This window comes from Neoarius graeffei, chromosome 5 (assembly GCF_027579695.1).
Source record: "Neoarius graeffei isolate fNeoGra1 chromosome 5, fNeoGra1.pri, whole genome shotgun sequence".
NCBI lineage: Eukaryota > Metazoa > Chordata > Actinopteri > Siluriformes > Ariidae > Neoarius > Neoarius graeffei.
This window is the reverse complement of record NC_083573.1, coordinates 48,305,842-48,321,919: the sequence shown is the minus strand read 5'-3', so window position 1 is coordinate 48,321,919 and position 16,078 is coordinate 48,305,842. Positions and strand designations below refer to the sequence as shown.

Here is a 16,078-nt window from a genome sequence, read left to right as displayed (position 1 = left end):
TAACCTGAACTCAGGATTGTACCAGGGACCCAGGAGCTGTGAGGCTTACGTACAAAACAATACACAAGAGGGGGTTTTATATTTGAACATATCATTCAGACAGATACACGGCCTTTTATTTTAATCAGCTGGTTGGCCACCGGACAACATTTTATCTGCTTTGAGGATAAAGAAATTCTCAACCATTAATATGTTTGTGAAATTGCCACACCTGAAGAGACGCTCTATACGGATACTAAATGAATCTCTTTGCCCTGTATTTTGCACCTCTATGTAGCGCTAAATTGCATATTTCATTAAGACAGATTGCAAAAAATAAACAGAAAATCAAGGACAGAATCCTCAGTAGACCCTGATCATCAGTACACCAGTTTGCAGCTGTTATTTTACACAGGTCCTGTGCAGAAGTCTTAGGCACATGTAAAGAAGTGCTGTAGACCAAAAAATGGCTTAAAAATGATGAAATGAAATGTTTCAACATTAAAAAAATACTATAAACAGCAGTAAGCCATAATAAATGAAATACAGTCAATATTTCATGTGAGACGACCCTTTGCTTTAAAAAAAAAAAGTAGTCTCAGGTACAGTGAGTGCAGTTTGATAAGGAAATGAGCTGTAGGTTTTACTGAGCATCTTACAGAACCAGCCACAGTTCTTCTGGACACTTTGACTGTCGCACTCGCTTCTTCATTTTGCACCAAAACCCAGCAGCCTTCATTATGCTTTCTTTTTTCACTTGAAAAGTACTCTCTTATGTAATATGCTGCTCAGATACAAACATTTTTTTTCCCCTGTAACATTTACTTTTGTGCTGGAAAACGAACGTTTGGGGGCGGCACGGTGGTGTAGTGGTTAGCACTGTCGCCTCACAGCAAGAAAGTCCGGGTTCGAGCCCCGTGGCCGGCGAGGGCCTTTCTGTGCGGAGTTTGCATGTTCTCCCCGTGTCCGCGTGGGTTTCCTCCGGGTGCTCCGGTTTCCCCCACAGTCCAAAGACATGCAGGTTAGGTTAACTGGTGACCCTAAATTGACCGTAGGTGTGAATGTGAGTGTGAATGGTTGTCTGTGTCTATGTGTCAGCCCTGTGATGACCTGGCGACTTGTCCAGGGTGTACCCCGCCTTTCGCCCGTAGTCAGCTGGGATAGGCTCCAGCTTGCCTGCGACCCTGTAGAACAGGATAAAGCGGCTAGAGATAATGAGATGAGAAAACGAACGTTTGGACTCGAAAATGTTTTTGTACGGACTCGATAATGTAGAAGTCATAAAATAGAAATCTATAACAAAGTTTGTATGAAAAAAATAGGGGGCCTAAGACTTTTGCACAGGACTGTACATTCAAATTTGGTAAATCAGGGCCTGAGGATACATATTTACATATAAAAATATTCCAGAAGTATTAATTACAGTAATCAATAAATTAGCATCTAAGTTAGTGAAGAGCAACTGAATAGTTGCAATAAAGTAAGGGCAATAGTGCTGCCTGTGTGAGCAGTGAATAGCCTTTTCTCTCCTCCACACGTTTTCTATTGGCCCTTTTCCACTACCCTTTTTCAGCTCACTTCAGCTCGCTTCAGCCCGACACGGCTCGCGTTTCGACTATCTCAAAACAGCATGACTCAGCTCGCTTCAGCCCTGCTCAGCACCCAAAACTCGCACGGTTTTGGAGTGGGGCTGAAGCGAGCCAAACCGAGCTGAGTGAGGCTGGGGGCGTGAGCAGACACTCCCCTGTGCACTGATTGGTGAGGAGGAGTGTCCTCACACGCCCACACACGCCCCGTGAGCACGCTAGGATCTGTAAACACCGTAAACCCGGAAGAAGAAGAATTACGAGAATTTCTGAAGCCTTATGCGCCTCGCCTCATCTATACGCTCTTGCCAGTATCTGTTGGCGTTGTCGGTGACAACAAGCCACAGCACCAAGACCAGCAACACTAACGACTCCATGTCCTCCATGTTTATTGTTTACTATCCGGGTCGTGAGACTACCGCTTAAAAGCTCACTGATGTCACTGTTTGCGCCGCTTAACGACATCACGTGACGTCCACCCACTTTCGCTAACTCCACCCAATGTGTCCACCCACTTCCAGCCAGCACGGTTCAGCACGGTGGTAGTCGAAATGCAACTCCAACAGCCCCGCTCAGCCCGACTCAGCCCAACTCAGCACCGCACGGCTCAGCCCAACTCAGCCGCGTTTGTAGTGGAAAAGCGGCATTTGAGTACTAACCTGTCCGCAAGGGTGATGGATGAGGTGAAGTCATCGAATGCAGACTTGTGTGTGTGTGTGTGTGTGTGTGTGTGTGTGTATGCATGCAAGGCACTGAATACAAATACATGCTTGCAAGGGATACTTACAGCAGCCGACACAAGCTAACAGAAAATCGTCAGAGAGACACAGTTTTGTCCAGGGGTCAGGTCCATGACGCCTGAGAGATGTCGTTCAGGTTCACACATAACTAAAAGATGCTCTGTTGTGTGCAACATGTACATTATTTTAACTAACGGAACTAAATGTGAGCAGTGAACTCAATCAATTAAGCATCCAGTCAAAACATAAACTCATGCAAAACTTTGATCACCCGAGTCCAAGTATGCCTAAAAATCTAAATGTAAACACAGACAAGTGTTGCCAGGCAAAACAAACCTCGCCCGGCAGCACTTATTTTATACCTATATGTTGACAATGGTAATATTTATCAATCATCAGCTGTCAGGTTATAGTCCTATGAAAATCCATGACCTTGAGTTTGACATTTCAAAGTCATTCAAGGTCAAAGGTCATGGTGGCAACTGAAAGCCCATGTGTGACTTCTTATATGTTGATAATGGTAAACATCTGGCTATCATTAACCGTTTAAAATTTGTAACCCTTTGAAAACCCATGACCTTGAGTTTGACCTTCCAAGGTCACGCAAGGTCAACGATCATGGTGCCAAACGAAAGCCCATATGGCACTTCCTATAAGTTGATAATGGTAAATATCTGTCTACCATCTGTTTACCAAAGGCTAAACTCTCAGGGCATGGGGTAATTAGGCAATCTTATGACAAAAGCACAAGTGGTGTGAGGAGTGACATTACTCTGACAAGAGTATAGAAAATTTATGTGTAATTATGTATAAATATGTAGATATGCATAGCTTTTGGAGATGGCTCCACTGATAAAAAACTTAATGTCAGGACTGGTCTAGCATTGAGTACTTTCAACACACTCAATAACATTTGGAAGGACAGAGAAATTGCATGATACCAAGATCAAAAGATATGATCGCGGAGTTATTACAACCCTATTCTATGGCTGCGTCACCTGGGCGCTTAAACAACAGCAGTTACATCAACTGGATGCCTTCCATCATAACTGTCTGTGCAGAATCCTAAAGGTACAGTTCCACGATCACATTTCGAACCTTGAGATAAGGAGGAGAACTGGTTGCTATAGCCTGGGAATTAGCATAAGCTACTGCCGTCTCCTTTACTCTGGGCATGTGGCATGAATGTCAGATGGCAGGCTCCCTAAAATCCTGCTAGATTGGGTTCCTGCCTATGGCTCCGGAGATGTTGGACGCCCAAGAATAAACATCCTGAAGATGCTGGGTAATGATCTTGAGCTGTGTCTAGGAGAGGATTGTGATATTGCAATGGAAAAGATTTGTGCATTGGACCGAGCTAAATAGCACCAAACAACGATTAAGAGATTGTGAGCAGGCAGACCCGTCACAAGACGGACGAAGATCTGACCAAGGTACAAGGCATAGCTTTTATCTCTGTGTTCTGAATGTTCATACTGCATGTTAAGAGAAAATGAAATAAAGCCATTTGCACTTTGTCATATACGGTACACCACGTGCATGTAGTTATAAATCATTTACAGGGGTGATAGCGTTCCGGCGCCGCGCCGGATTTCCGGCGTACCGTGGCTGGGGAAAAAAAAAAATCTAGTTCGCCCATTGTCCTGTGTCATTCTGAGATGCGCAGATAGACAGTAAAGGGAATTCCGAATTCCCTTTACTGTCTATCTGCGCATCTCAGAATGACACAGGACAATGGGCGAACTAGATTTTTTATTTTTTTTTCCACAGCCATGGTACGCCGGAAATCCGGCGCGGCGCCGGAACGCTATCACCCCTGCATTTAAAAGGTCACAGCTAGTCTTATATTTGTCACCATGATAAGTCATGCTTGGTTACACTCAATCTCACTCACTCACTTTCAGTAAGTGCTTAATCCTGGTCAGGGCTTGGAGGATCCAGAGTTTATCCTAACAACACTGAGCATGACGCAGGAAAACATCTGGGATGGGACACTAGTACATCGCAAGGCACCATGCACACACACGATCACACACTCATTCACACCTATGGGCTATTTCACATAACCAATCCAATTCTGGCATGATTTTAGGAAGTAGGAGGAAACCAAAGAACCCAAAGGAAACCCACACAGACACAAGGCTAAAATTCTATCATCACTAAATCCTGATAGCCGATGTAACCTACCAGAGAGTCCTCCACTGTGAAGTTGAACATCTTCTTAGCATTTGCTTTCAGATCACTGACAAAGTCTTTATACTCGGGATTCTGTGGCTCTCTGTAGGTCATGATTTTCACACTCTGAAAAAGAAACAGTAGAGTCCATGAAAAAACACTGTCACATGTTAGAACTGTTCAGTCATGTCTGTGATTCTCAAAAAGGACAATGTCAGTCATGTTTCCATCCTTAAAACGTCTTTCGTAAAGACTTTGGCAATTCAGGAATTTATCAGAAGAGTGAACAAACCCACTCCAGCAGTACAGGAGGAGGAAGGCAGAGAATATTAATCGTACAGCTCCCACACAGTGTGGGAGATACAAAAGTTGATGAATAACTGGAAAATAAACCTAACATCATAACATGAAAATATCAGGAAACCTCCTGTGCTGCTTTGCCACTTCTCCAGAACTCCTCCAGTGTAAAAACACAAGCAGAACCCACTACTGAAACTGCTGATATTAGACCTCAGTCCACAACCGTTTCCTGGACCTCACATAGATTGGGAACTAAATGATGAGGAGTCAAGTGTGACAGTAAAAAAATTGTATATTATTGACTAACAGTCATACATGGGTTTTGCTCCAAATATTCCAACAAGCAAGCCAGACCTCCTTAAGGGTTGATTTTTTATATATATATATATATATATATATATATATATATATATATATATATATATATATATAACGTAATTGTTCCTATCCAGTGAATGTGGATAGAATATATATATATATATATATATATATATATATATATATATATATATATATATATATATATATATTAGTGCTGTCAAGCGATTAAAATATTTAATCGTGATTAATGTCGCGACTGTCATAGTTAACTCGCGATTAATCGCAATTTAATCGCACATTTTTGTCACATGAAAAACCATTGTAATTCTCTTATCAGCATAAAAAAGTGAATGGGCTTGCTTTGTACCAATGTTTTTTTTTTTTTTATTGCAGAGCATAACACGTCTTGTCACAGCCACTGCAAAGTGGGGCTGGAGCCGCCGATGGGAAAACGAAACCTAAGCTGAGCACCGTGGCTCTTCGTCCCGAGGCGCGGGGCTAGCGCGCCCTGCCCGCGCTGGTTCTTTGGGGGGAGGGCAGAGGACTCTGGCTGTGCGGGGCGTGGCATTACAGTCTAGCTGCTATCGTTTTTCTAAGCAAAGTCTCTGTTCCAAGTTCCTGGCAGTTTCAAAAGCTTATGAAAAACCTACATCATGTCACAGAGCGTTAATCTCGCGATAAAAAAATTATCGCCGTTAAAATTGAGTCAAGTTAACGCGTTAATAACGCGACATTTTTGACAGCACTAATATCACGGGCGATTGCTCTAAGACAACGAGGGAGGCTCAGCCTCCTCTAAAAATGACGAACATCGTGTAGGATGAATTACGCTAGGCTTATGTTATAGCCGACCTTATAACATTGCTATTTCAGATCCAGAATCATAGAAATATATGTGCTCAACCCAACTACAGTGCGAAATCATTCCCTTATAACTTTAATGTGTGCGTGAGTTTTTCCCCCTTGTGACAGCGCGATGCAGCCCAGCCTCAGTGGACTTCAATGGCATTTGGGAGCTATGCGCTTTTCAATCTCAAAATGCAAGATGATTATTGGACAAATACTGCGAAAACGCCTGCCCACGGACTCCCAGCCTCAGTGGACTTCAACGGCATTTGGGAGCTATGCGCTTTTCAATCTCAAAATGCAAAACGGTTATTGGACAAATACTGTGAAAATGTCCGCCCACGGACTCCAAGCCTCACATGGGAGGGACATGGCAGTCTCCGCGAGGAGACTGGTGATTGGTGAAAGCGGCCGGATATTTTCTTTGATTGACAGCTCGTGTCAACTATAGACAGGCAGCGGTGAATTTCAGTTCAGTCCCATGCAGATTCGCAAGTGCTGTGGTGTATTGTAAGAGATCAGCTTACATTTCGATTTCATTCATTACATACGGTTTCTACCAGCTTTTTTAGTTTGTATATATTTTCACTGTAAATAAAGTGTAAATATAGTGTTGTCAAGTTTGCTATCTTACTTCCAGAAATTTCGTTTATTTGAGTGACTGAACTTGAACTTGAGGGGGCTAGTCAGCTAGCAAGAAAGCTGTGCACGGATGCCAAGCATCGCTGATTTAATTTTGGCGAAGCCATTTGCCAGTCTTCCTTTCGAGGAAAAAATTAAAATTAAAGAGCAGGGTAGACCAACGCCTCAAATTGACTTGGTGAAAAAGGTAGGGAATAATACTCGTTCCTTTCAGCTCTCCTGGTACGAGAAAGTGAATTGGCTAACAGCAAGTGACCCACATCAACAACAGTAAATAGGCTACTTTAGTAATATGTCATGGATGGACCAAAAATATAGAATCTATTTAAAATGTTTATGCTGAGTATATTATATTGGAATATATATTTTTCTGGATATGAATTAAACACAGCTACAATTTGGAAAACATTTTTAAACAAAAACACAGCTGAGAACATTTCACACTACAGACCTGGATTAAAAGTGAAGGGTTATCAAAATTGTCAATAAAACATTTCTCAGTCAAAATAAGTAAAACATAGGGAAAGTGTCATTGAATGAAATGTGTGGCACCCAGCTCTACTGCTGAGGTTCCTGAAAAAGAGCTGCTTTCAAATAATGATCAATCTTTAAACAACATGCCACAGTTTTAAAATATAAAATGTTAAAATATACCCCCCCAACACCACCATCATGTTTATTGGACAGTAGGCTAATGGGCCAAAAGAACCTGTTATTTCACAGTTTGTGACCCTGCCAACAATCAGCCAGATCAGAGGCAAGAGTATGGGCAAAATTGATGTGTTTTTTCTTTTAAAATCTGGAAATATCGTAACCGACCAGCCTCCCCTGTTTGAAAGACTACCAGCTGCCACTGATATATATATATATATATATATATATATATATATATATATATATATATATATATATATATATATATACACACACACACACATACATACACACACACCGGTATATATATATTTATTTCTATCCACATTCACTGGATATGAACAATAGACCCCTTCACAGTTAACGTCATTCATACGCAAGAGGAAACTGCGTGCGCAGCCTGGACTCAAAAAAGACTCAGCGATGCCTAGTTGTTGTGTTGTCGGGTGTCAGAATCGTAGCAGTGATGGGGTTAAAATGTACAGAATTCCAGCAGGATCTCACCCATTCCAAGAAAATCGCCGACGTCTATGGCTACAAGCCATCAAACGTGTAGACTGGGATGAAAGCACCATCAAAAATGCGCGGGTTTGCAGCGACCACTTCATCACAGGGAAGATCAGGCTATTTATTAAATCTTTCTTTTTTATTCTTTCTAGTCTTCGTTTATTGATGTAGCAAAATACTTTGGTAACGTTTGCCTGATTAGCTGGGTCATAGTTACACAATGTAATGAATATTGTTAGCATGTTAACTTAGCTTTGCATGCAATTTTGTTTGTAGGAGAGGTCTCGCTTGACTCAAGCAGTCCAGATTTTGTGCCATCATTATTTGTGTATGCCGAAAATCACAATTTTAAAGCAAGGATGGAAAGGTAAAATTGTGTGCCCTCACTCTAAATGCTAACTTGCGTTGACTGCTCTAACCTAGCTCCCGCCCCGTTCAGTTTCATTTCTGCTCTCTGCCTCTCGCTTTTTACGCAGCTCTGATTTCTCTTAGCTGCACTCTTTACACTATCATTCCTTTCATGCCATTACCTCCTGCAAATTGCTGTTTAGTGTTGGTATTTGCTGTTGTAGCTAAAGCCACATTGCCATCACATCACTGGCATAATTTGATTAAAACAAAATGAATATGAATGTTCCATTGTTAATCAAGTTGTACATGCCCGCACATAACAATCATATGCGTCTAAAGACTTGTAGGCACGAAGTTTTTCGTGGGTGTACACTGAAGTCTTGTCAATAAGGTACGAGTATATATCTGGCCATTGTATACCAGGGAACTTACTAACATCGTCCGTCCACTCTTTAATTAAATACGGATCCAGTAGGCGATGTCCACTTGTTAGAGTTAACTTATTTATGTAGCATTCTCGATCTTGTAACGACAATTGTTTTGCATAATCTGACAGCTCATAATGCCGGTCTATGGGCAGCGCCATTGTTTCTGAGTCCAGGCTGCGCGCGCATCCTGGCAACGGTCGGTTTGTTTACAAACATGCGAAGGGGTCTATTGCGTTCTGATTGGCTACTCTAATACTAGGATATCAGCTCATATACTGTGAGTAGAGAAAAACAAAATGGCGGAGCTGAACCAACCGAGGAAGAAATAAAAACTCTACTCGAAAACAAAACCCCCCAAAAACTGTTATCAAGCATTTAAAATAAACAGAAATAGCTAAAAGAATATAGTTTGTGTCATCCCCCCAATATCGCTTGTTCCACAGTTGAGCCCAGTTGGTGGCGGTAATGCACCTTTAAGTTGGTTTACCAACCGTAAAAAAAAAAAAATCTAAAGAAGACCAAGAAGAAGAAAACTCACCAAAAATACAAAAATAAGCAACAAAAAAAATATGGAATAAAAAAATATTTGATGGTAATAACGTATCTTTTTTTATTTTTTAAGAATTATTATAGCATTTTTCACAAATTGTTACTGTCATTTTGCCGATTTGTTTAAATTCTAAGAAGAAATGATTGTCAGACGTTTTGTAGAAAGTTTTATCAAATTTGCAAAAAATAAAAATGCTCTGTTTCTCAAAATCTAGTGAATGTGGATGTAATAAAACAGTTATTCCACTCAATCTCGTCATACATGGCTTATAGCAAACTCGGCGCTACGTGTCTCCTCAGCTTTCAGCTCATGTACGACTCGATTTTGTGGAATAACTGTTTAAACAGTCGGATGCTACGCGTCTCGTATATATACACACAAACAGTGGATATAAAAAGTGTACACACCCCGTTAAAATGATAGGTGTTTCGGATGTAAAAAAATAAGACCACGATAAATAATTTCAAAACTTTTCCCTTTAATGTGACCTATAACCTGTACAATTCAATTGAAAAACAAACAAATATGTTAGGGGTAAAACATAAAAAATAAAAAACGTAGAATAAGCTGGTTGCACAAGTGTGCACACCCTTAAACTAATACTTTGCTGAAGCACCTTTTGATTTAATTACAGCATTCAGTCTTTTTGGGGTTCACGCCTGCCATCAATTAAAATGACTCTGATTAACCCCAAATAAAGTTCAGACATTTACTCAGTTGCATCCTCCAGCAAAGCCAGCGTTCAGAGAGAGCTTACAAAGCGTCAAAGGGATCAGTCAGGAGAAGGGGACAAAAAATATCCACAGCATTAGATATACCATGGAGCACAGTGAAGACGGTCATCAAGAAGTGGAGAAAATATGGGACAACAGTGACATGACCGAGAACTGGACGTCCCTCCAAAATTGATGAAAAGACAAGATGAAAACTGGTCCGGGAGGCTGCCGAGAGGCCGACAGCAACACTGAAGGAGCTGCAGGAATTTATGGCAAGTGCTGGTTGTGTACTACATGTGACGACAATCTCCCGTATTCTCCATATGTCCGGACTGTGAGGTAGGGTCAAAGAAAAACATCTAGGCCCGGCTAAATTTTGCAAAAAAATACATCAACTCTCCCAAAAGCATGTGGGAAAATGTGTTCTGGTCTGATAAAACAAAAGTTGAACTTTTTGGCCACAATTCCAAAAGGTATGTTTGGCACAAAAACAACACTGCACATCACCAAAAGAACACCATAACCACGCTGAAGCATGGTGGTGGCAGCATCATGTTTTGGGGTTGTTTTTCTTCAGCTGGAACAGGGGCTTTAGTCAAGGTGGAGGGAATTATGAACAGTTCTAAATACCAGTCAATTTTGGCCCAAAACCTTCAGGTGTCTGCTAGAAAGCTGAAGATGAGGAATTTTATCTTTCAGCATGACAGTGACTCCAAAAATGTTTTGGAATGGCCCAGCCAGAGCCCAGACCTAAATCCAATTGAAAATTTGTGAGGTGACCTGAACAGGGCTGTGCACAAGAGATGCTCTCGCAATCTGACAGATTTGGAGCACTTTTGCAAGGAAGAGTAGGCAAATATTGCCAAGTCTAGGTGTGGCAGGCTGATAGACTCCGACCCAAAAAGACTGAATTCTGTAATCAAATCAAAAGGTGCTTCAACAAAGTATTAGTTTAAGGATGTGCACACTTATGCAACCAGCTTATTGTACGTTTTTTATTTTTTATGTTTTTCCGCCTCACAGCAAGAAAGTCCTGGGTTCGAGCCCAACAGCCGATGAGGGTGTCACAGTCCGGTCCAGTCCATCCATGCCTGAGTTTGTGGGACTTCCATGCCAGCTCCAGGACAGAAATTCACTCCTGCCTTGCTGAAGGCTACTTTCCTGAAGCGGCACTCCCACACCTGCTACCACTCCTCTCCCATCAGCCAGGGTTTTTTTAAGAACTGTTTGGAGCTACTCCAGTTGCCAGACTGTCTCTTATAGACTTTCCTCACCTCACTACAGCTCTTTGGTATTGTGTCTTCTTGATCCCCCCCTGCCTGAATAGTTCCTTGTTTTTTGTCTAGTTTTCTGTCCATTTTTTTGCCCCTGTATTACTTGCCTGTTCTTTTGGATTGTGTTTTTGCTTCCTCTGCCTGGATTTCCCTTGTCCCTGTGTTCTTTGGTTTTTGTGAAGATTTTTCTGTCCTGTTTTTGTCCCTGACCGTGTCTACCTGCTCCTCTGTGTTTTTGACCTCCTGGCCCATTCTTTGACCACTGATTTTTGCCTGAGTCCTACTGTACCTCTGCCCTCTACTTCATTAAAGAAGTTTTTCTCTGTACACTACCTGTCTTGAGTCTGCTCTTGGGTCCTTACGTCACCTCAGCTCACCATTTCTGACAGCACAGTCTGGCCAACATGGACCCAGCAGATTTCGCCCAGCTAAGAGCAGCAGTGCAAAAACAGGGAGCTCTCCTTGGGACCCACCAACAGGACATCCAACAGGTGAACCAAAACCTTGTCACCATCTCTGACACTCTCAATCTTCTTGCCACTCAGCTACAACAGCTTCAAGTAACGTCTGCTCCTTCACAACCCCCTCCGCCTACCGCTCCTCCAGCTCCTGCTCCAGCCCTCTTCAGAGAGCCGAGACTTCCCACCCCACAGCCATACGACGGAGAACCAGGTACCTGCAGATTATTTTTATCTCAATGCTCGCTAACCCTTGAGCTTCAACCACTGGCCTTCCCTACAGAGCGTTCCCGAGTGGCCTACACCATCACTCTCCTCACTGGCAAAGCTAGGGAGTGGGGAACAGCTATGTGGGATGCCAATGCACCATGCTGCGCCTGCTTCAAGGATTTCACAGAGGAGATGAGGCGAACCTTTGATCGCTCTCTGTCGGGCAGAGAGGCAGCAAGAAAAATCATGGAGCTGCGGCAGGGTGCCCGGTCCGCTTTTGACTATGCAATTGAGTTTCGCACTTTGATAGCATCTTGTGGCTGGAATGAGAATGCCTTGTTTGACGCATTTTTGAACGGGCTGTCAGACTCCATCATGGATGAGCTGGTCTCATGAGAGCTGCCACCTGATCTCCCCAGTTTCATGGACCTCACCAGTCGTATTGACTCCCAGATCAGACAGCAGGTGAAAGAAAGAACTCAGACTAGTCTTGCTCCCCCTCAGACCCCCATTCCTTCCACTGAGCCAATGCAAGTAGACCGAGCCCGCATCTCACCTGAGGAACGACAGCGCCGTCGGGATATGAGAGCATGTTTTTATTGCGGACAGCTGGGGCACTTCTGCCAATCTTGCCCTCTAAAAGGAAGAGCCCACCAGTGAGTTTAGGGGCCCTGGTGGGCAATGTCCAGAATCAGCCCCCTACCGGTCGACCGCTACTCCCAGTGGTCATTATCCATGGCAATCAGCCCCATGACCTCCAGGCACTCATTGATTCAGGGGCTGACAGAAACCTGACCTGCTCAACCACCACCAAGTGCCTGGGGATTCCACTACTGGCTCTGAACTCGTCCCTCACTGTCCTGACCTTTAATGGTACTGGTCTGACCACTATCACCCATAGAACAGCCCCGAGCACCTTAAGAATTTCTGGAAATCACTCTGAATCCATCCAGTTTTTTGTCATAAGCAATCCCCATGTGCCCATAGTTCTTGGTCTGCCCTGGCTAACTCTACATAACCCCCATGTCAACTGGACTAACACCACCATTTTAGGATGGAGTCAATTCTGCTTATCGTCATGCCTGAGATCTGCCCTCCCTCACGCCAAGCTGCCCCAGCCCACTATTGGTGAATATCCTGACCTCTCTAACATGCCTCCCAAGTATAATGACTTAAAACCTGTGTTCAGCAAGTCTCAAGCTGTTTCCCTTCTTCCCCATAGGCCCTATGACTGTGGAATTGACCTTCTCCCTGGGACTGCACCACCTAAGGGGCAACTTTACTCTCTCTCTCCTTCTGAAAGGCAAGCCATGGCTAAATACATCATCGAGTTCTTAGCAGCTGGAATTATTCGTCCCTCCTCTTCTCCTGCAGAGGCAGGATTCTTTTTTGTGGAGAAGGACAAATCCTTGCGCCCTTGCATTGATTACCGGGGGCTAAATGACATCATCAAGAACCGTTACCCCCTACCTCTCATGACTACGGCGTTTGAGTTACTCCAGGGAGCCCAGATTTTCACCAAGCTAGACCTGCGTAATGCTTACCACCTCATGAGGATCAGGGAAGGGGACGAATGGAAGACGGCGTTCAACACCCCCACGGGCCACTATGAATATCTCGTGGTCCTGTTCGGCCTGACTAACGCTCCCGCAGTTTTCCAGGCCCTCGTTAATGATGCCCTGAGGGACTACCTTAACCTTTGTTTTTGTTTATCTGGACGATATATTGATTTTTTTCCCCCTCCCTTGATGAACACTGCATCCACATCAGGCAGGTCCTTCAACGACTCCTGGAGAATAAACCCTAAGGCCAAGAAATGTGAGTTCCATAGAAGTTCTGTCTCCTTTCTGGATTTCATTATCTCCCCCGCACAGATTCAGATTGACCCTCTGAAACTCAAGGCAGTTGCTGACTGGCCCACCCTGTCCTCTCGGCGAGAACTCCAGCAGTTTCTTGGGTTTGCGAATTTCTACAGGCGATTCATCAGCAACTTTAGTACGGTGGCTGGGCCCCTTATGGCTCCTCTGTGTTTTTGGCCTCCTGGCCCATTCTTTGACCACTGATTTTTGCCTGAGCCCTACTGTACCTCTGCCCTCTACTTCATTAAAGAAGTTTTTCTCTGTACACTGCCTGTCTTGAGTCTGCTCTTGGGTCCTCACGTCACCTCAGCTCGCCATTTCTGACAGAGGGCCTTTCAGTGCGGAGTTTGCATGTTCTCCCCGTGTCCGCATGGGTTTCCTCCGGGTGCTCCGGTTTCCCCCACAGTCCAAAGGCATGCAGGTTAGGCTAATTGGTGGCTCTAAATTGACCGTAGGTGTGAATGGTTGTCTGTGTCTATGTGTCAGCCCTGCAATGACCTGGTGACTTGTCCAGGGTATACTCCGCCTCTCGCCCATAGTCGGCTGGGATAGGCTCCAGCTTGCCTGCGACCCTGTAGGACAGGATAAGCGGCTACAGATAATGGATGGATGGATTTGTTTGTTTTTCAATTGAATTGTACAGGTTATAGGTCACATTAAAGATGGTAAAAGTTTTGAAATTATTTATCGTGGTCTCATTTTTTTACATCAGAAAAACCCATCATTTTAACGGTCTGTGTACACTTTTTATATCCACTGTATATATAAGCACCTTTTGAACCACGGTTATAGCACAGCTTGTTCTCCTCTCCTTCTGTCTTTTCTTGCTCCTTTTCTTGTAAAGTTCTATCCTCTTCTCATCGTGACTGTCACACACGACTCGCACCAGCTCTCTCCATCTTTGTCTGTTCTCTGCAGCAGCTTTCCTTTGATTTAATACATGGACAGTCTTCAAGACAAGTGTCTTTAAACCTCAAGTTTGGTTGGCCGAGGGGCCGAGTTCCCTGAGATAGTTTGCTATATCACCATAGTTCACCGTACTTTTACAGGTCTGTCATCATTGGTCCTGCAAACATGGCCGAACCAGCAAAGACGATTTCTAATCAACTACAGTTCTATGTCTTCAGCACCTGCACGTGTTAAGGGTTTAGAGATTAAAGAAAGTCAAGTGTTTATTAAGTGTCCTGTGCCTCTTGTGGATAAAAGGAAACTCTATAATTAGCACTGGTCAGTTACACATAACACCAGGTGCAACACAGCAGAGGAAGATTACCTGGATGCTGATGTAGTCCTCAAAGGAGAGCACGCAGAACGAGAATACACACAATGCATAATGGAAAAGTAATTTCAATCAAATGGCAAATTCAGTATGAAACATCATTTGTGCTTTTCATCTTCCACTCATTAACTGTGATTGGAAAAAAATAACATAGCTGAGGGAAACTGGACTGGACCAAACACACACACAAAAAAAACCAACAACCCAATATTGAAAACAAAATAAAAACTGACAGCATTACTGTGACGAGTATTTATTTAGGTGCAGATTAAATTCCTGCAAAGTGCAAAGACAGATTTATTTTTCACAAAGTTTCTGTGTGGATGGCTGTTTTATTTTTGTTGTCACTGATTGTAAATGTTTGAAAGCAAATTCTTTGCTGATTTGCTCATAATTACAGTAAGAGTCACAAATCCCAGATGTTGAACCTGCTTGCTGCTGTGTTCTCTTTCCCTTTTTCCCTCTTCCTTATCTCTGTGTCCCCTGTTGATTTTTTCCCCTTGCACTTGAAAATAAGATCTGATTAAACACAGGCACATTGGATCTCTCTTATGAAGTCTTTCCTCAAGCTTACCCGGTATGCTTCTTTCGCGAGGTCATCGTCAGCGTCTCCTCTGGCCCAAGGCTGTGCAGGTTGTGACGCCACGGTGCGTCCAAAGACATCAATGTAGATGAAGACAAACTCCTCCTGAGGAAGATTTGCCTTATGGAAGTTCACCATTAGCTGTCGAAAGATATCCGGATGACAGCATACAAACACCACTACAATAAAAAAAAGAGAAAAGCCGAGAGAGAGAATACAGGTTACTAAACACAAAATACAGACAGCAGTCTTTGTGACCCCCAGTTCTGTATATGTCAGATATAATAGCCCTAAGTTTTACTTGCATCCATCACTCATCTAACTATCAATGGTACCCATTAGGCCAAATTTCCAAGCACTGACTGGCTGTTCAATAGACTAATGAGATTACCTCAGCATACAGCAAGAGCAAAATGTCATCTTAACACTATTAGGAAGGAATGTGTGGTCTGTGTGTCTGCATGCATGTGTGTGCACACACCCAAAAGTAACACAGAAGGACTTTGTCAGTCAAAGAAAAAAAAAGCACTTCTGATGATTAGCTTGTCAGGGCGTAGTCTCGAAGTCTGCTTAATGCCATAAAAGGACAAAAAAAACAACAACAATCCTATGTGTGCATA

General features: G+C 43.2%; 1 protein-coding gene across 4 annotated transcripts in view; it reads right to left on the bottom strand.

The window, feature by feature from the left end:
* The window catches only part of npr1b (natriuretic peptide receptor 1b), a 142,114-nt gene that overhangs the window by 82,342 nt on the left and 43,694 nt on the right, over window positions 1-16,078 (bottom strand). For all 4 annotated transcript variants that reach the window (XM_060921864.1, XM_060921863.1, XM_060921867.1 and 1 more), the window contains 2 exons: window positions 15,450-15,637; window positions 4,493-4,606 (listed from right to left, as the gene is read on the bottom strand). In XM_060921864.1, the coding sequence (XP_060777847.1) occupies window positions 4,493-4,606; window positions 15,450-15,637 (302 nt within the window). The remainder of the gene's footprint in view (window positions 1-4,492; window positions 4,607-15,449; window positions 15,638-16,078) is intronic.